General features: G+C 40.4%; 1 protein-coding gene across 24 annotated transcripts in view; it reads left to right on the top strand.

The window, feature by feature from the left end:
- Positions 1-22,136, top strand: part of LOC102940233 (ABI family member 3 binding protein) — a 377,733-nt gene that overhangs the window by 119,555 nt on the left and 236,042 nt on the right. For all 24 annotated transcript variants that reach the window (XM_043538550.1, XM_043538551.1, XM_043538552.1 and 21 more), the window contains one exon: positions 7,330-7,509. In XM_043538550.1, coding sequence (XP_043394485.1) covers positions 7,330-7,509 — 180 coding nt within the window. The remainder of the gene's footprint in view (positions 1-7,329; positions 7,510-22,136) is intronic.

The raw sequence follows: 22,136 nt of genomic DNA on the forward strand, positions 1-22,136 counted from the left end.
AAGCTGCTAGGACCAGAGACAAATGTGAATTCCAGCTTTCTAATGTAATGGGGTATGTGTTTGTAGACCTATGGTTCTCAATACTGTGTGTAGTGGAAGTCGTGAAAAGTCAACATGTGCCAACCATTGCTACACATAGTTACCACAGGTATTTCCTAGTCTAAGTATGAAGAAAAACTGTGTAATCTCAGATACCAGTGAGTAGTAGTAATTGGCAAATGCTGACTTTTTAATGCCAAGCTCTGTATTTACTGTATTTGAGGTAAAACTGTCAAAGCCAGCGAGTCTAAAAGTGTTTGGTTTAGTTTGTCCCTAGTCCAGGACTAAATATAGCAAGTACCACAAAATGTGGCTTTATAGTAGTATATAATGGCATTTTGAAAGAAATCATCTCATATTTTCTATAATTTATTTAAATCTTCATCTTCACACCGTTCAGCACTTTGCTGTTAGACACACACAAAAGAAAAAGCTAGGCAAGTATGCTGAAAGGTATCTGTATCAGTGTAATGAAATAGATGTGTGACCAGAAGAAGACAGATTTTAGTACTTTCAATTTCTGTCCTGATCAGATTAGTGTGCTGTGCTCCTCGGTTCCACCCCACCCCAGAGATAGCTGCCCTTCAGTGGAGCTCAGTTTGGTTTCTATATAGCTCTTACTCATGGGAGTGTTGAATTGCTTATTAGTTAATATTTATCAAGCTTTTTAATATCTGATCATAAAAGGTGCAAGGAATCAACAACAGGTCCAATAAAAGTACCTTCCCATTTAAGGTAGTATACTGCTGTCGTGAGTATGAAATCCAGACAGTAAGAAAATACTTTTTAAAATGACCTTGAATAACATTTTTTCCCCTCTTCTCTAATATGCTAGCTCCCATTTTTGGTTGATAAATCCATGCCATAACGAGGTACATATAGAGTTAATTTAAGTTGCTAACACACTCAAAAGGTGCTGCTATGCCGGTTCCTTCTTTAGGAAGCAAACTCTTAAAGAGGCCTCCAGTTTGCTTTTAACATAGAAATTACACTATGCCCAACCAGGGCATCAGTGCCTTTCAAAGAAAGTGCTCCATTTCTGAAACTAGTCAAATGGCTCAGTTCTATATTTGCTCCTTATCTCGTTACAGATATGAACTAGTGCTAGAATAATGCAAAAGCTGCCAGAGTAGTTGTTAATTATACCTTGTATTTTATATCACCTTTCTGTGGTTCTCTTCTACTAGGAGTTCAGATTAAAACAAAGAAACACTCATCAGGGACATTGAAATGGAAAATTGGGCCTCTCTTATTCTAACAGCTGAATATCAACTAGTAGAGAGAGCTTTAAGAATGGGAGAAGGCAGAGGTAGAGAGGGAACAAGGAGTGTGCTTCAGGATCCTCTCTGCCTTCAAGGAACTACCTACTCCATGGATTAACAAGAGGGAGGAATCCCATGTGTCAGATAGTCCCCTACCCTCCTAGAACTTGCTACAGTCACCCCAAAGTTTGTGGCATCTGTGTGTCCAAGTGCACATTACATGTTTGATTGTAATAGTAATTTTCAAAGTTTAAAGATGTTGTGCACCATTTAGAAACATTTACAGATAAGCATTTGAAGAGTTATATTCCTTGCTTGCTCTTGGCTCCTGCTGCCTGTTCCTGACTACTTATTTCTGTCAACTAGCCAAACAAATGGTGCTTCCAGGTGGCATCGTCAGACTCTTTTGGGCTGTACGCTCTTTCCACTAAGCTGTTCCTTTAACATACAGTTGTTTTTATTGGACTGTCCTTTCAAAGGTCCTAACCTTGTGGATGGGGAATTATCTCCCCAAAATGTTTTCCAATATCACATGTGGAGAAATTTTCTTTTATGATATAGTTTTAGTTAAGATATTCTTTCCACTGTATGTCATGTTGTTTTTAGCCACTGATAATCTTCCACTGCAGTGAATATTTGAAATTTTTTGGCAAGCAAGGACAGAAGGATTATATTTCACAGGTAGCTATGGGTCTGAGAACCTTCACTTTAGTGATTACCTCAGTGTAAAAGACATAGCATTTGTGTCTGTGGACGGAGGGTCAGATTTTTACTAATACATGCCAAAAGCTAATGCAAGTGAGGAAAAGGCAAGAGTACTCCACCAAAACCCAAGGTTTCACTGGGATTCTAGACTAAATTTGCCAGTAGCTGGAGAGGTGCGGAATGCAAAAATGCTGACTTTTACTCAGCAACTGGCATGGCCATTTTGTTCCTCAGTATACTATGCTGGTCCCACACATGCAGCCAGGTCAAGGGCTCACTGCTAGGTCTTACTGGAAAGCAGCAGGCGACACTTGGAGAACCACTCCAACACTGCCAGCTGGGCAACATTTATCTTAGGTGATTCTTCTGTAGCTGTCCGTCACTCACTCTGCCTCTCTCCCTCTATTGAAAGCAGTTTCTGTGTGGTAATTATTCAGTATCTCTGCTCAGTTCACTGATTCCCAGTCTATTGGTATTCTTGTGTGGGCTGAAAACACTGTAGTTTGTTCTCTCTGGCTTATATAATGTATACTCAAATTCACTATGAAAAATGCCAGTGTACTATTTACAAGAATGTGTTATTAAATATAATGTTTAATATTTCATTATGTGAACTAGCTTCACTTGTGGTTTATTTTTTATAATGTGTATGAAGAAAAGTGAAGATGATGATGATGGCATTAAGTGGAAGTTAAGCCATGTTGAGACAAATTATTCAGTGTTCATGAAGAAAAGTTGACCTTTTGTTGTGGCAGAGGTGAAATGGGAGTCTAACAATAAGCTGACTCTTTGATCGTTATTCTTCTCATAACTAAAATCTGGTGAAATGTTAATAGGTTTTCCTGAATCTAGATGCAGTGGAAATGCTACAGGTGGAATAAGTGCATGTGATAAAATAATCTCACAGTAATTCTGCATTCTTGCTTTGGAAGTAGTTGCTATAAATAGGGAGGTGACTCAGAAAAATCAGTTAGTTATGGAGCATGAAGCTCAGTAAACTTCCACTTGCCCAGCTTTCAGCCTCAGTTCATATTCAGAATACTTCAGGGTCCCACACATGTAAACTTCAGTTGATATCCCCTTAAAGCCCCTTTACCACGTAAACCGAAATTCCCTTAGCCTCTGATAGAATTCCTACCATTCATGTAGAGACATGAAATAGACATCACTTCTGAAACTGGATTTCAGTCCCTACAAGTGATGGTACAAATACTTCCTGGTTAATTAGGTAGGTTTCTCTGCTAGGCACCAGGCAAAGGAAGGCTGGTGCAAATGAATACTCCGAGCTGGTTTGGGATCATCATTATTCTCTGAGTTTGAAGTGTGCTCTTGAGTATTCAATTGTATGTAGCACTATTCAAATGTACTCATTTCTGTACATTTTAAACAGAAAAAAACCCCAGGGTGTTTGAGTGCTGTGATCTTTTTGCTCTATTCAGCAGGATCACATATTGGTTACCTAGTGGTTAATACAAATTAAATACCAGAAAAAAATCAGAGTTGAATAGAAAAAAAGACTGTAAGATGAAATTGAGGTACTTTGTTATTAATCAATAAATAAATACTTAGCACAATATTATCAACTTAATCTGTGCATTGTTCATTTTACTCTTCTCACTTGATGGTGTGTGGTACTGGAAGCAGAAAGATTGCAGTAATTGAGTACAGTATATTTTGGCTCTGAAGAAAAACTGAAGAAAGCCCAATTGATTGTGCTAGTCTATTTTAAGGCTTTGTTCCCGCTACAGTGAGATCAAGGGATTGATTTCATTGTAATTGTTACATGATAGGGGAATTTTCTAGGAGAGTAAAACACATACCTGTCATGTGGTAACAGCAGGCAGGCTTCTGTGACTTATGCTATTCGTTCAGCACTGTTTAATTGGCTACATGAATGTTTATATGAGTGCTAACCACATAGGGTGATATTACGAAGAATGGGAAAGTTGGCTCTGACTATGTTTGTACTTGAATGACAAATAGTACTAACGGTGTGAGACCGATTTAGTGTGGATGGACCTAATTACTCAGTCCAGGGGTTGACCCTAGAAAACCTCTGTTCCAATAGTAATGACATTATCAATTCATGCAGTAGATCATGATATGTAGCAAAGCACTAAGTCTAAAGCAAAAGCAGAATTATTCTTGTCCATTCCTTCTAGAGGGCCCTGCTATGCCAGTATCTTTTATCTTTAACGTTTGTGATGCTCCGATCTCCAGCCATCCCAATAAGAAAACCATGGATTTATTAAGGGAAACTGGTGAGGCTTCTAGGTTTACCGGTTGGTATCCACCCCTGGCCCTCAACTCCGTAGAGTTTCTCTTTCATAAATTTGACTAAAACTCTTTTATATTTTCTTGATTTTAATTTAGTTTATCAACAGGGCTAAGGAATTACTAAGAATAAAATATTCTGTCAAATCAGAATCAAATCAAGCAAATTAATCTCAATATTGCCTTGGACTTCAATTATCAAATGAATACCAAAATATAATCAATCCTTATATAAATTCTAAAGACGAGTCTAAGAAGTTGTCCATTTGAGTATAAATCCCAACCACAAAATTTCACCAAAATCAAGTGAATTTATCATTTGTGTCTGCTTAAGAAGCTTAATACTGAAATCAGGTTATTATCTAATGTCTGAACCATAACATCAGAGCCAATGATAAAGATTCCCTCTTAGACTTCAATTCCGGTATGAAGGTTAATCCTTTACCCCTCACCAAACCCCCAGCAGAGATGTTCTCACACAGACTTTAATAGAACACTCTTCATAAGAATAATTTTAAGAATTCTTATTTACCAAAAATTACAGGTGACAATCTGAGTCTCAAGACACAGAACACACTTTATTAAATTTCTTTTATGAAACAATAATTACAGTTGTTTAAACCTGGGGACCGTCTCTTTCTAGCATCTTGCACATGGGGTCTTTTGGTGCTCAAACATACATGCAAATACACAGCCACAGTTTCACAACTTAAATAAATACCTAGAAAAGGCCTGGACATGTCCAAGCTACTAAAAATAAGACTGGAAAGGGGAAAAAAAAAAGGGTGTGTATGTGAAAAGTATGATACTTAAGATGATCTGCACTTGCAGTCTTCTTGACTTTTGCAGAGTAGGAGGTGGAAATTCAGGCAAAGATCCAGACTGGGATGTTCTACTGCAGCCTCACACTTCCTTTAATGGAGCTTTGGGGTGCAGGAGAGACTGGAAAATGGAGAGGCTTGATTGTTGATGCGGTGATCTCCTTTCCTTAAGATAATCAGTCTTGGAGATTCTGGTCTGGAATGTCACTCTTCCACTGCCACATCCCCAGAATACTGGACATTCCAGGACTTCCAGGGATGGCATGGGCCTCCCCTTGCCAGCATGACATGGTGTGTGCAGGGTCACACTGCATGGGGGAAGCCATATTGAAGAGTGCATTCTTCCACAAGCATGACTTTGGATACAGTGTGTGTGATAATGCTGGCAGGGGTAGGCTGGTGTGCTCTTCAAAATGGCATCCCTTGTCTGATACTGGACAAAACTATGATAGGTTTTGCCTCAGTACTGGAAGGGGAGCAAACCGTCTACCTTAGATGGCTTATTGACCCGAAAGGCCTTTGGGCGGTGCCTTCATTTTCTGTGTACTGCACCTTTTAAATTTCTAAGAAATCTGCCTGATTTCAGAGACTGCGATCATTTTGTTTTCAGAGAAGCTGACACCTGTTCAGAGAAAATACACACTGTGCTCTCTCAAGGAGGTTTTGTTTGTGTCTGTGCTTTTTCCAGAATCTAAAATATGTCAGTCAGGCTGAAAGCACATGGTTGTCCTTTTAGTGGAAGGAGAAATACAGTGTTGCAAACTCTTACACTATTAGTGCAAGTCTGGCAATATTTGTGTTTGGGGTTTTTTTTCCTTGACTCTCTAGCCCCTGGAAGGAAGTGATTTCATGAGAATCTCTGCTTTTGTTTTTTTTAAGTAAGTTTTTTATCCCCCATGGTTGCAGATAATCTTTGAAAATGTGCCTTGAGTACAGCCCAAGGGCTCAGAAAAGGTAAATAAAAATCCAACATGTATTTTTAAGCCAGTCTCATAATTTTGGGAGAGCGGCCTAACCCATTTCTGAACATGGGGATTGGAATTAATGGAAATATAACAAGCATAACAATGAAGTGTGAACTGAAATGGTATGTACTGAGAATTGAAACACTACCCCCTCTATCTCACACCATGATAGAAACATACTGATTGTCTGTAAAATTGATTGTTCTGTTATGAAGGTCATAATGTTATGACAATAACATGATGTTCTGTGCTGCTATAAATTGTTGTATTGTATGGATATTCAAGATGTTTCTCATTTTCTGTTTTGTTTCCCAGGAAAGAATAAAAAAAGTTTTAAAAAAATCTCCTGGTATTTTGGCCAATATAAGCACGTTAGTTCTGATGTGTAGGCCTGACTAGAAAATTTACATTTTGTTTACATTAACATAAAACCACAAACAAACAAAAAACCCCAACAACAACAGCTGACTGTAATTTCAACGGGTATTTTCCCCAAACGGTTGTATCTTATTCCCATGCATTGTTAAAGAAATACAGTGAACTTAAAAACCACACTTATGTACTTCCGTTGGAAATTTTCCAGCTATGGTTGTTACAGGTGATACCTAGAATTATTGAAAATAAAGGTTTTTTTTTTTAGTTTACTTCATGCATTTCACAGCAGTTAGCATGTAATGAGTTTTAGGGCATGTCTACGCTGAAGATGGGAGCATGCCTTTCAGCCTGGGTAGACAGAATTGCGCTAGGTCTGGTTGAACTAGCGTGCCAAAAATAGCAGTGTGGTCATTGCAGCATGGGTGGCAGCACAGGAGAGCCACCCAAATACGGACGCTGGGGGTCTGGTGGGCTTATACTCTGACAGCTAGCCAATGTCACCACAGCCATACTGCTATTTTTCATATAGCTAGTTCAAGAAGCGCTAGCACATGTCTGTCTACCCAGGCTGGGAGGCACATGCCCAGGTGCTGTGAAGACAAAATCCCATTGTTGTTGTTGCTGTTTGAAAGACTTGCATGAAGGAGAGAGAGCATTTAAAAGAAAAATGTGAGTGTAAAACTCACAAAAGTTGGCAAAGGGCTCAAAGGCAAGTGCAGTCCCTGAAATGACGTTTAGTTCGCTTTTTGAAATGAGCTAGATTTCAAGGAGACTGCTCCTTTAAACATTTGTTGTCTATCACTAGGGTGTTGAGCTCCCTTGTATTCTGATATTCTCTTAGTGAATGAGAAGATAACTCCTCACCTCTTCTTTTTCTTTCTCCCCCAGTTAAAAGACAAAACCTGAAAGTCCAGATTAACACAACTGATGATACCATTTGCATGAAATACCTTCGGCTAAGTCCAGACACCAAACTCCAAGGTTTCATTCTGGGATATGGAAGCAGCTTCTTCTCTAACCAGTATATCCCTCTGCCTTCAGAAGGAAAATCCTATGTAACAGAAGTTGGTAAGGCATTATGGTTTTGAGTGCTACTTTTGGTCAATGGATGGGGGATTGGAATTAAAAGAATGGGAATCTGTTTGCTTTTTTAGGGAGGGCGGGGTGAGTTGTGTGTTTCGTTGTTTGTTCAGGGATTTTTGAAAAGTTTTCAGATGGCAGAGGAATTGGGAGATCATTTAAGGAAAACAGGGACTGTATTTCTGGTTCTGGAAAATTTGATGTTGGTTGGCTATTTGGTTTACATGTTTTTTTAACTGCTGAAATTTCTTTTCTGACATTGGCTGTATGCATGGATTAGATAGGGTGATTTCGGATACAATTGGAGTCACCAGAGACAGCTAAGGTACCAGGGAGTCAAGTGGCTGTCAGGCTTTAGGCCCCTGTTATAGGGTTCAGAGACTCACAATAGCAACTAAAGTGGGCCATTCGAATTCTAACTCAGGAGTATAAAAGCTATTTCCTCTAAAGCTACCATCTGAGGAGGTACTGCAAAGAGAAACCCTAAGAACAGCTTGGGAGTGAACTGCAAAATTAAGGTTTAAATTTGTAAATACAGCACTTGATTACTTAAATTGTAAATAAAGTCCAAACCCCAAGAAGAGGGGATGAGTTTGGACAATAAGCCATGTGTGTGTGAGAGATGTGGTAAGAATGGGAGTCTAGTCATTAACAGAGTCCTCAAAAGTTAAATATACAACATTGTTATTAGCAAATTTCGTTCATTCTTAACTAAAGATGAGACTGAACCATAAAATTTTGATGTGCCCAAAGACCTAAAAACTTCTGTTGTCTTCTGTTCCATGGCCTCAGTGCACTGCAATGGGGGTGATAATTGTCATTGATGTTAGGCAAATTTAAACAGGAAATAAAATGTCAATTTTTAACAGTGTGGGTAGTTAACCATTGCAACAGCTTAGCTAGGCATGTGGCAAATTCTCAGTTTCTTGGAGTATTTAAAGCAAGATTGGATGGCTTTCCGAAAGATTTGCTCTAGTTCATCTGCAAATTGTTGGACTACAGCAGGAATTACTGGATGAAGTTCTATGGCCTGTGTTTATGCAGATCAGATAAGATCAAGTATGTCCAACCTGGCACTGACTGCTCTAATATCAGCGTTGTGGTGAGGCTTTGGGCGGCCTAGGAGAGCATGCTGACTAATGTTGCCTTGACTTGGAAAACAATTAAAATATTGGCTTATGGCCATTTGACCTTTCTGAATGATGATCAACCCTCTGGTTGAAAAATTTGGACACCACTGGACTAGGTGATCATAATTAGTCCTCTCTGTCCTTGAAGTCTGCCCCGCCACCGTAGTATCAGAATTCTTGGTGGTGTATGTTTATGGGGGAAAAGGTATCACCGTACTGAAATTCTTAAAGTGCCCCTGCTAAAGTGGTTCTGGGTTCTTACAGCGATTTCATAATAAAACAGCAGAAGAAAAAAAAAGAACAGAGGGCGTTTCAGTGATAACAGTAACCCCTTGGGGTGGGGATGTGCATGGCAGGGAGGGGAATGCTATAGATTTTTTTTTTTTAAAGTAAGGAGATTGGGGGGCCAACGGGATTTTGAGGGTGTGAATTCCTTCCTCTCTGGGCCACTGCAGCAAAGACATGATTGTTGTATATCTGGGAATCAAACTCCTGAGATCTTTCTAATTCCATCACTTATTTAGAGTTTGAGTTCAGGAAAGTCCCTTACACAGCTCCAGCGAAGTCAGAGTTTAACAAGTCTGAATTAGACTCTTCTTATAATTTCTGCAAATGGGTATAATGCCTTCTGTAATTAATTTTCAGGAGTGCTGAGGCTTAATTGATGTTTGTAAAGTACTGCCGTCCTTGGGTGAAAATAGCAATGCAGTCTTCTGTAGTTCTCCTAAAATTTTTCTATTTAATAGGAATGATGCTACTTGGTGCTGTGTAAAATCATATGAAGCCATGGACTCTGTCAGAGGTGGACTTCATCTGGGACAGATTGCATTTAGTAGATGTATTTTCTGTAGCTTTTATGTGGAAGGTTAGTAGCTTATAGAGAAACAAAGCTCTCAGAGCACCTATTACCTGAGTGGTGCAATACGTCTGAGTATCCAGCTGTATCCTAGAATTCCATAGAAGCTGTTGCTGTTACACAAGCAAGATTCTGCTCCAGTGAAGATTAAAAAAAATGATAAAACCCTGGACATTTATAGCATGGAATGAAATGTGCTATATGGTCTCATATATTTAGACACAACAAAGCACCAAGTCAATGACCTTCTCAGTGTGTTTTGTTATGCCGAAGTACTGGGGAGGACCTTTCGTTTCACACCCCTCCTCCCCACACGTTTCATTGACAGATTCAAGCTGTCTACATCATAATAAAATCCATTTAGACAACTTCTTAATGGCAATGCACCACTTAAAAGTTAAGGGAAATAAATATAAGTATACTTGTGTAATGTAACTGAAATGTAAAGTACAATATGCTGCAGTTTTAAACACTAGCATCTGTGACTTTAGGCAAACATCTTTCTTGCACAGAGCAAGAAAGAAACCAGCTGCAGAATTTGCTATAGGCTATTGGTGTACTCTTCAGGTCTACAGTGTTTATTGATTGCATTTAAAGATAACAGATTTATGGTAATTGTGTTAACTCAGGGGCATCTCAGGTTAAAGAGATTGAGTTATTTTATGTGCCCTATGGAGCTATTCATTTGAATGAAAAAAGTCTTCTGTACTGCATTAAAATGGAACTCCAGGTTGCACATTTCCACCTAAGTATATAGCATTATCTTAAAGGTAGATCCTAAGTTGTATTTATCTCATGCTCAGTGCAGCTTGAGTGGGTGGTGGGAGGGGAAGGTGGTTGCAAACAGCCCCTTGATTCTTTGGCTAGCTGCTGTCATAAGTTAGAGCAGCCACAGAGCTGCTATTATGCTGGCTGGAAGGGTCCTGTGGAGACTGTTCTGCCAGCTGATTTTCCTGTGATTAGGGAATCCCCAATTAACCCTTTAAGGGCAGCTTTCAGTCCCTTTGCGCCCCTCGGGTGGCTCATAGGTGACTTAACCTTGGGTTGGGATCTAACCCTTTAATATTAAAACTAATATTTGTTCATTTTAAGTTCTAAAAACAAAAAGATGTGCCAATCCATAGCTTAAGACATTCTGTCAATTAAAACTACCTTCAACACCGTACAAAACAAAAGCCAGGATAATCGCCCTAACTCTTTAACAAAGTCACTTACAATCTAACTAATTAAACAGACCAATATCTCATTCTGCCTGAGATCTTGTCTCGTTATCTCGATGTTCCACCCCTCCCCACAGGGCTGGAAAAACAAATGAGCCTTGCTGATTGCCCTGAAGGTCAGCTGATTCAGGTTGCTTTGGAACAGAGTTGAGAGAATGAATCCCAAAGTCAAAGTGCAGTCATAGCTCATATAAACCAACCAGGTCCAATTTAAGTCTTCTGCTAGATGCAGCCATGGCAGTGTTGCTGTCAGGGTTCCCTCCCCACTCTAAACTCTAGGGTACAGATGTGGGGACCCACGTGAAAGACCCCCTAAGCTTAATTCTACCAGCTTAGGTTAAAACTTCCCCCAGGCACAAATTCTTTGCCCTTGGAGGATATGCTGCCACCACCAAGTGATTTAACAAAGAAACAGGGAAAGGACCACTTGGAGTTCCTATTCCCCAAAAATATCTCCCCAAGCCCTTACACCCCCTTTCCTGGGGAGGCTTGAGAGTAATATCCTAACCAATTGGTTACAAAGTGATCACAGACCCAAACCCCTGGGTCTTAGGACAATAGAGAAATCAGTCAGGTTCTTAAAAGAAGGATTTTATTTAAAAAAAAAAAAGGTAAAAATCACCTCTGTAAAATCAGGATGGAAAATAACTTTAAAGGGTAACAAAAGATTCAAAAACACAGAAGAACTTCCTCTAGGCTTAGTTTCAGAGTTATAAAAAACAGGAATAAACCTCCCTCCAGCAAAGGAAAAATTCACAAGCAGAACAAAAGATAATCTAACATGCCTTGCCTGGCTTTTACTTACAATTTTTGTAATATGAGAGACTTTTAGGATGATTTATAGGAAAAGGAGTTTTCTGACCTGATGCTTCTCTGCTTCCCAAGAGAACACACAAAACAAAGCCTCCCTCCCCCCAAGATTTTAAAGTGTCTTCTTTCCCCATTGGTCCTTTTGGTCAGGTGCCAACCAGGTTATTTGAGCTTCTTAACCCCTTACAGGTAAGGAAGGAATTCTAGGCTACCCTTAGCTATATGGTTATGACAGTTGCATCGGGAAAGAAGTGGTCTCTCAAGGAGGCAGGTCACAGGCCACTCGTTGCTTTAAATCTGCAATGATCAAGACCATAAATTGCTCCCAGAAGCCAATAGCAGGCAATGAGGATTGTACAGCATCATTGTGTTTTCATCCTGACAAGCTGCTCCACTCACCAATAAGATAGTAAGCTTGAACTGGTGCAGAATATGACTAATAATGTTGAGGGATAGTCCTGTGTAGAATACATTGCAAGGGAATCGTAGAAGTGTAGGACAAGAACGGACCTTGAGAGATCATCTAGTCCAGTCCCCTGCGCTCAGGGCAGGACTCCATAATAATTAGACCATTCCTGACAGGAGTTTGTCTAAACTGTTGTTAAAAACCTCCTATGACAGAGATTCTACAGCTTCCATAAGCAATTTATTCTAGTGTTTAACTACCCTCACAGCTAGGAAGTTTTTTCCAGTGTCCAACCTAAACTGCCCTTGCTGCAATTTAAGCCCATTGCTTCTTGTTCTATCCTCAGAGGTTAAGAAAAACAATTTTTCTTCCTCGTCTTTGTAACAACCTTTTACACACTTGAAAACTGTTATCATGTCCCCTCTCAGTCTTCTCTTCTCCAGACTAAACAAACCCAATTTTTTCCTTTCCTCATAGGTCATGTTTTCTAGACCTTTAATCATTTTTGTTGCTCTCCTCTGGACTTTCTTCAGTTTGTCCACTTCTTTCCTGAAATGTGGCGCCCAGATCTGGACACAATTCTCCAGATGAGGCCTTATCACAGAGTAGAGCTGAAGAATGACTTCTCATGTTTTGCTTACAACACTTCTGGTAATGCATTCCAGAAAGATATTTGCTTTTTGGCAGATTCATATTTAGCTTGTGATCCACTAAATCACTCTCATCCCTTTCCACGGTTCTCCTTCCTGGGCAGTTATTTCCCATTTTGTATGTGTGCAAATTGATCCTTCCTAAGTGGAGTATGTTGCGTTTATCCGTATTGAGTTTCATCCTATTTATTTCAGATCATTTCTCCTGTTAGTACAATCATTTTGAATTTTAATCCTATCCTCCAAAGCACTTGCAACCTCTCCCAGTTTGGTATTAGCCAAAAACTCTCTATGCTGTTATCTAAATCGTTGATGAAGATATTGAACAGAACTGGACCCACGATCGATCCCTGTGGGACCCCACTGGATATGCCCTTCCAGCTTGACCGTGAACCACTGACAACTACTCTCTGGGAATGGTTTTCCAACCAGTTATGCATCTACCTTATAGTAGCTCCATTTAGGTTATATTTCCCTAGTTTGATCCTGAAGTGATAAAGGCGTGGATGACAGTAACACAACACTGGTTTATATATGGAAGAAAAAGTGAGAGTAGAGAGAGTTTGGAATAAAGATAAACTAGGTGATTGCCACAAACAGAACAGTACCACCTTGGCATGAGCCTCTGAAAATTATAATTGGGTGAGTTGTCAGTCAGTCAGACCTGTATGTCTAGGTAATATTTGCTCTGTCCTTGGCAATGCCAACATTGTGCATTTTAAAGAATTTTTGGAAACTAAAAAATATGTGTTTGGAATGGAATCACCTCCTGGCCTTATTTAGTAAGGCGAGGCTAAAGAAAAGGAATGACTTCCCTAATTAAACAAAAGTGCTAATGAAGGAAAATATGTAAACTCAGTGTATAAATAAGCCATAACTTCCATGAGTTCATAATGAGATAACAAACCTGCATTCCCCCAACACATAGGCATATACTTTCCACAGTACCCACTGTATCACTACTGAGTTTTGGTACGACTAAAGGTCCTGATTCTCTGCTGATCCACGTATCCTTCATAACACAGTTGACGTTGCAGTCAGTGGGGCCAGACAGGCCAAAATTTGGCCTATGGCATGTGAAATTACATATGTTTGTTTGCAGCCAAAAAAAAAAAAAAGCCTGTGAATTTTAAGTTGACCTTTCCTAGTATTTTCAGCCAAGATGCATGGCTTGGATTAATGTGTGCTTATAGGCACCTATAATACCACCACTGAATAGTCAGTAGCTCGCAACAGTGATCCTTTACATCAAGAATTTTTCTTTCCCTTTTCTTTCTTTTTTCAGTTAAAATAACAAATAACTGAACCAGCCATTGTGTAAAGTAATCCAGCAGACAGGACCATAGAGAGGACATAGGCAAAAGAAAAGGGTTTTATTGATTTCCTGAACTTGTAATGTGCATACGATGGCTGTAACCTCTGTAGTACCATGCCTCTCTGCATACCCAGAGTCAGCTCAGGGAGAAGGGTGAATGATAGTGGTTTGGTTCTAAAAAACATCTTAAACTATTTAAATTGTAAACTTCTTGGGGTATGGGCAGTGTTTTCCTGTGTGGTTTATATAGTGCTGAACATACTTTCTGAACTTAAATAATAGATAAGAGATATTAGAGAGACAAAGTGGGTGAGATTAGAAACAATAGCATCCTGGAAGGTGCTCAGATCCTATGGGAAGGGGCATCAGTATAAGATCCTAGAAAGAATTATTCAATTTACAGATGTTTATACAAAAGTCTCCACTTTATTTGAATTTCATCTGAATCCATTGAGCCTGCAAAATGGGTAGCGGAAGAAAAGCCTTTCTTGTGAAATTTCTGCTATTTCTTCCTAGTCAGGTTAGAAATATTACAAGACACCCTTTCTCGCTTTCTTTTGGTTCTGCTAGATGGAACCAAGCAAATGCAGAGTCATGAGAAAATAGGACTGAATTTTTAGAAAGAGAAAAATAAATTTTATTTTAAAACACCAAAATCAGTTCAGATTGAGTTCAATTTAAATTTTGGGGAAAGCTCTGCATTGGCTTTTTATTTTATCCAAACCAGACCACATCCCCTAATAAAAGACCAAGAGATGCCTGGGGAGTTTCCTCATAACTTTAGAGTGGTAGCCATGTTACTCTGTATTAGCAAAAACAATGAGGAGTCCTTGTGGCACTTCAGAGACTAACAAATGTATTTGGGCATAAGCTTTCGTGGGCTAAAACCCACTTCATCAGATGCATGGAGTGGAACATACAGTAGGCAGGTATAAATACACAGCATATGAAAAGATGGGAGTTGCCTTACCAAGTAGGGGGTCAGTGCTAAGGAGCCATTCAGTTCAATTCAATTCGCCTTGCTAAATACTCACACCTTTATGTCAACTGTTTGAAATGGGCCACTTTGTTTACACTGGCCTCATTAACACGACAAAAGTGACTTCCATTCCTTCTCATCAACTGTTGAGAATTGACTACTTCCAACTTAAATTGAGTTGAGCAAAACTGAAAACTAGGAAATGCTCAATTATGATGTTCATGCAACTTTCACTCTGACCTCTTTCGTCACTGCCCCAATATGCCTCATTAATACATATACTTTTACTCTCCACCCAAATATATGGTTTCTACCTTCAGCACCCCCCCCTATAAAAATTGTTCCAGCACCACTGCTGAGACATTGCTTGAAGAAGGTAGAGGGAAAGTGGTGTGGACAAACTTTTTTTGTTTTTTTGTCCTTTTAATAGTGTTTAAAGAAAGAGAGAGGAAATATCTTTTGAATTTTCCATTCTGAAAAGAACAATAGTTTTTGGAAACTAATATATTTTTTAACACCAGTTCATAAAGTATCATTGGCTAAAACTTGTGACAGCCCTTTCAAAAAAATATGGCTGGAATTCCGCAGCGTTCTCTATGATCAGTTGTCAACACTGCTCTGTTTGTTAATATCCATGGCCTCGTGAGCTTTCGTTTTGGTTTCCCATTGCCAGTTCCATGAACTAGCTGATTATATATTCTGTCATTTTATTGTAGATTTCATATTCTCCACTACAGTGACCTCCACTGTGTTTGCTTAACTAAACATAAGTTTCATTAAAATAGATATTTAACCTCCCTCCCCCACTTCGAGTTTTAAGACACGTGCTAGAGTTTTGCACTGCATATTAGTCTCTTAGTGACATTGACATGTATAACAAAAGTCATGGCATAGCAGGTAAGGTAATGAAGAAAATAAGTGTTGGCCTGTGTTATTAGGATGTGTCAATGATATATCCAGTGCCAGGAATGTGATTAGTTTATAGTGACACTGAAGTGTTTGCTCACTTACGTGCTGCCTTGTAGTCTTTCCAAGGTTTAAGCTATGATATGTTATAGAGATATCTAGCAGAACACATAGTATTTAGATGTCAGAAATGTCTGAATTAAATGAACTATGGGAAACAGATTGAGTTCTGATAATGCACTGTAATGATCTGGTGTTTAGTGACTATACCAAGATAGGTGTGTGTGCTTGCTGTTAAACAGAGTGAGGGAGAATAGTATCGAATGCAGTGTACTAACACACTGTTTCACAAAATCTAGTGCTTAGCGCATTTGTTATTGGAACACTCGGCTTCTTCTCCCTTGTGTCAACAATGGTATCTCCACGTGTGACCTTTGTGCGTTACCTTTCTGGCTGCTTCATATTCAGCTGTGGGCTTTCTAACCTGAGTGGACTGCCCCACCATCAGGTAAGACTTGCATCCACAATGGCATGAGAAGTGGTGAGCGTTGGTTTGCACAGCTGAGGTTTCTCTGTAATTTACTAAACTGGAGCAATTGTTGAAAGGTACAAGATCCACTGTGCTAACAGAGAATCAGGCATGGGACTATTTGGACTTTCATTCTTATCTCTTAACTCCAGATTGATCTATATGGGACAAAGTCGTTCCAGTCCTTCAGGACTCTTGTGGCTCCTGTGGCATCTTATAAATTAAGTAAATTGAGAAATCCAGAGCAGGTCAGTCAGTGCCAAGCATCATTTCTGCAGCCTGCCTGATCACCAGCTCATGGAATAGGATTCACTCATGAATAGACTATGCCATGTGGCAGCAAAATTTGCCAGGACACTAATGCACTGTGTTCTGACTACTGTTTATGCTTAAGCAACTGAACATGGCGGCTATAATGGTAAGTGTTAAACAGCCTTAATAATGGGGGTTGCTATCAGTGTCTGTTTTAATTATTTTTTGTACTATAATAGTGCATAGAGGCACAAGGAGAGATCAAGGCTCCATTATGGTTGGCACTGGACAGTGCCTCTCCTAAGGAGCTTACAGTCTAAACAGATGAGAGACACAAAGCTTCGCAGAGAAGAAGTATTACTATCCCAATTTTACAGCTGGGAAACTAAGGCACACAAAAAATTGAGTGGCTTGCTAAAAGCTACACAGGAAGCCTGTTCAGAGCTGGAATTGAGCCTAGATCTGTAACAGATCCACAAACTGAACTTAGATAAATTCTGATGCTTCATGGAGATTGTAGGAAAACTGCAGTGAGTTGTTAACATGAAAGAGAATATGAAAAGAGAGGTTATAAAACTAGAATTTTGTCTTGTTTGCTGTTCCCAAACATAAAGGTAGTGAAGTCCTCATTTATTTGAAAATACTTCATTATTGATCAAAGGCCATGTCTACAACAGAAACTTTTGCTGATATAGCACTATCAGTTAGGGACTTGATATCTTATGACACTTGGATACTACCAGAAGCCACCATATTGATGTAGTTATATTGGCATAAAAGTGCTTTTGCTGGTATTGTGCTCGCTATAAACTAAAGCAACAAAAGGTTTCAGAGTAGCAGCCATGTTAGTCTATATTCGCAAAAAGAACAGCAGTACTTGTGGCACCTTAGAGACTAACAAATTTATTAGAGCATAAGCTTTCGTGAGCTACAGCTCACTTCATCGGATGCATGGAATGGAACATATAGTAAAAAGATATATATACACACACACACAGAGAAGGTGGAAGTTGCCTTACAAACTGTAAGAGGCTAATTAATGAGCTATTATCAGCAAGAGAAAAACACTTTTGTAGTGATAATCAATCAAGATGGCCCATTTAGACAGTCGACAAGTTTTGAGGATACTTAACATAGGGAAATAGATTCAATATGTTCAATGACCCAGCCACTCCCAGTCTCTATTCAAACCCAAGTTAATGGTATCTAGTTTGCATATTAATTCAAGCTCAGCAGTTTCTCATTGGAGTCTGTTTTTGAAGCTTTTCTGTTGCAAAATTTTCACGCTTAATCTTTTACAGATGCCACAGAGGTGGCCACAGAGGTTGAAGTGTTCTCCTACCGTTTTTTTGAATGTTATGATTCCTGATATCAGATTTGTGTCCATTTATTCTTTTGCATAGAGACTGTCTGGTTTGGCCAATGTACATGGCAGAGGGACATTGCTGGCACATGATGGCGTATATCACATTGGTAGATGTGCAGGTGAATGAGCCCCTGATGGAGTGGCTGATGTGATTTGGTCCTATGATGGTGTCCCTTGAATAAATATGTGGACAGAGTTGACACTGGGCTTTGTTGCAAGGATAGGTTCCTGGGTTAGTGTTTTTGTTATGTGGTTGCTAGTGAGTATTTGCTTCAGGTTGGGGGGCTGTCTGTAAGCAAGGACTGGCCTGTCTCCCAAGATCTGTGAGAGTGATGGGTCGTTCTTCAGGATAGGTTGTAGATCCTTGATGATGCGCTGGAGAGGTTTTAGTTGGGGGCTGAAAGTGACAGCTAGTGGCATTCTGTTATTTTCTTTGTTGGGCCTGTCCTGTAGTAGGTGACTTCTGGGTACTCTTCTGGCTCTGTCAATCTGTTTCTTCACTTCAGCAGGTGGGTATTGTAGTTGTAAGAATGTTTGGTAGAGATCTTGTAGGTGTTTGTCTCTGTTTGAGGGGTTGGAGCAAATGCGGTTGTATCGTAGAGTTTGGCTGTAGACAATGGATCATGTGGTGTGTCCTGGATGGAAGCTGGAGGCATGCAGGAAAGTGTAGCGGTCAGTAGGTTTCCGGTATAGGGTGGTGTTTATGTGACAATCTCTTATTAGCACAGTAGTGTCCAAGAAATGGACCGCTTGTGTGGATTGTTGAGCACAAGTCCATGGGGCCGGATGTATTGCATCCGAGAGTGCTAAAGGAGTTGGCGGATGTGATTGCAGAGCCATTGGTCGTTATCTTTGAAAACTCACGGTGATCGGGGGAGGTCCCGGACGACTGGAAAAAGGCTAATGTAGTGCCCATCTTTAAAAAAGGGAAGAAGGAGGATCCGGGGAACTACACGCCAGTCAGCCTCACCTCAGTCCCTGAAAAAATCATGGAGCAGGTCCTCAAGGAATCAATTCTGAAGCACTTAGAGGAGAGGAAAGCGATCAGGAACAGTCAGCATGGATTTACCAAGGGCAAATAATGCCTGACTAATCTAATTGCCTTCTATGATGAGATAACTGGCTCTGTGGATGAAGGGAAAGCAGTGGACATGTTATTCCTTGACTTTAGCAAAGCTTTTGACACGGTCTCCCACAGTATTCTTGCCAGCAAGTTAAAGAAGTATGGGCTGGATGAATGGACTATAAGGTGGATAGAAAGGTGGCTAGATTGTCGGGCTCAACGGGTAGTGATCAATGGCTCCATGTCTAGTTGGCAGCTGGTATCAAGCGGAGTGTCCCAAGGTAAGGTCTTGGGGCCAGTTTTGTTCAATATCTTCATTAATGATCTGGAGGATGGCGTGGATTGCACCCTCAGCAAGATGACACTGCAAGGAGTCACTGGGAGGAGAGGTAGATACGCTGGAGGGTAGGGGTAGGATACAGAGGGACCAAGACAAATTAGAGGATTGGGCCGAAAGAAATCTGATGAGGTTCAGCAAGGACAAGTGCAGAGTCCTGCACTTAGGATGGAAGAATCCCATGCACTGCTACAGACTAGGGACCGAATGGCTAGGCAGCAGTTCTGCAGAAAAGGACCTAGGGGTTACAGCGGACGAGAAGCTGGACATGAGTCAACAGTGTGCCCTTGTTGCCAAGAAGGCCAATGGCATTTTGGGCTGTATAAGTAGGGGCATTGCCAGCAGATTGAGGGATGTGATCATTCCCCTGTATTGGACATTGGTGAGGCCTCATCTGGAGTAGTGTCCAGTTTTGGGCCCCACACTAAAAGAAGAATGTGAGAAAATTGGAAAGCGACCAGCAGAGGGCAACAAAAATGATTAGGGGACTGGAACACATGACTTATGAGGAGAGGCTGAGGGAACTGGGATTGTTTAGTCTGTGGAAAAGAAGAATGAGGGGGGGTTTGATAGCTGCTTTCAACTACCTGAAAGGGGGTTCCAAAGAGGATGGATCTAGACTGTTCTCAGTGGTAGCAGATGACAGAACGAGGAGTAATGGTCTCATGTTGCAGTGGGGGAGGTTTAGGTTGGATATTAGGAAAATCTTTTTCACTAGAAGGGTGGTGAAGCACTGGAATGCGTTACCTAGGGAGGTGGTGGAATCTCCTTCCTTTGAAGTGATTAAGAGCAGGCTTGACAAAGCCCTGGCTGGGATGATGTAGTTGGGGATTGGTCCTGCTTTGAGCAGGGAGTTGGACTAGATGCCCTCCTGAGGTCCCTTCCAACCATGATATTCTATGATTGGTCTAGGCTGAGGTTGATGGTGGGATGGAAATTGTGGAACTCATGGTGGAATTCCTCAAGGGCTTCTTTTCCATGGGTTCAGATGATGAAGATGTTATCAATGTAGCGCAAGTAGAGTAGGGGCTTTAGGAGATGAGAGTTGAGGAAGCGTTGTTCTAAGTCAGCCATAAAAATGTTAGCATACTGTGAGGCCATGCGGGTACCCATAGCAGTGCCTCTAACTTGAAGGTATATATTGTCCCCAAATGTGAAATAGTTGTGGGTGAGGACAAAGTCACAAAGGTCAGCCACCAGGTTTGCCGTGACATTATCGGGGATATTGTTCCTCATGGCTTGTAGTCCATCTTTGTGTGGAATATTGGTGTAGAGGGCTTTAACATCCATAGTGGCCAGGATGGTGTTTTCAGGAAGATCACTGATGGATTGTAGTTTCCTCAGGAAGTCAGTGGTGTCTCGAAGATAGCTGGGAGTGCTGGTAGCGTAGGGCCTGAGGAGAGAGTCCACATAGGCAGACAATCCTGCTGTTAGGGTGCCAGTGCCTGAGGTGCTGGGGCATCCAGGATTTCCAGGTTTATGGATCTTGAGTAGCAGATAGAATACCCCTGGTCAAGGTTCTAGGCATGTGTCTGCACAGATCTGCTCCTGTGCTTTTTCAGGGAGTTTCCTGAGCAGATGGTGTCGTTTCTTTTGTTAATCCTCAGTGGGATCAGAGGATAATGGCCTGTAGAATGTGAAGTTAGAGAGCTGCCTAGCAGCCTCTTGTTCATATTCCAACTTATTCATGATGATGACAGCACCTCCTTTGTCAGCCTTTTTGATTATGATGTCAGAGTTGTTCCTGAGGCTGTTGATGGCTGCTGAGCTTGAATTAATATGCAAACTATATACTGTTAACTTAGGTGTGAATAGAGACTGGGAGTGGCTGTGTCATTACACATGTTGAATCTATTTCCCTATGTTAAGTAAAAAGAAAAGGAGTACTTGTGGCACCTTAGAGACTAACCAATTTATTTGAGCATAAGCTTTCGTGAGCTACAGCTCACTTCATCGGATGCATACTGTGGAAAGTTTAGAAGATCTTATTATATACACACAAAACATGAAAAAATACCTCCTCCCACCCCACTCTCCTGCTGGTAATAGCTTATCTAAAGTGATCACTCTCCTTACAATGTGTATGATAATCAAGTTGGGCCCACCTTGATTATCATACACAGAGTGGTCCTTCAGATAAGCTATGACCAGCAGGAGAGTGAGTTTATGTGTGTGGGGGGGGGAGGGGTGAGAAAACCTGGATTTGTGCTGGAAATGGCCCAACTTGATTATCATACACATTGTAAGGAGAGTGATCACTTTAGATAAGCTATTACCAGCAGGAGAGTGGGGTGGGAGGAGGTATTTTTTCATGTTTTGTGTGTATATAATAAGATCTTCTAAACTTTCCACAGTATGCATCCGATGAAGTGAGCTGTAGCTCACGAAAGCTTATGCTCAAATAAATTGGTTAGTCTCTAAGGTGCCACAAGTACTCCTTTTCTTTTTGCGAATACAGACTAACACGGCTGTTACTCTGAAACCTATGTTAAGTATCCTCACACCTTCTTGTCAACTGTCTAAATGGGCCATCTTGATTATCATTACAAAAGCTTTTTTTCTCCTCCTGATAATAGCTCATCTTAACTAATTAGCCTCTCACAGTTTGTATGGTAACTTCCAACTTATCTGTGTGTGTGTGTGTGTGTATACACAATCTTACTGTATGTTCCATTCTATGCATCCGATGAAGTGGGCTATAGCCCACGAAAGCTTATGCCCTAATAAATTTGTTAGTCTCTAAGGTGCCACAATACTCCCGTTCTTAAAGCAACAAAAGCACTCTTTTTCTGATAT

The sequence above is a fragment of the Chelonia mydas genome, chromosome 1, assembly GCF_015237465.2.
Source record: "Chelonia mydas isolate rCheMyd1 chromosome 1, rCheMyd1.pri.v2, whole genome shotgun sequence".
NCBI lineage: Eukaryota > Metazoa > Chordata > Testudines > Cheloniidae > Chelonia > Chelonia mydas.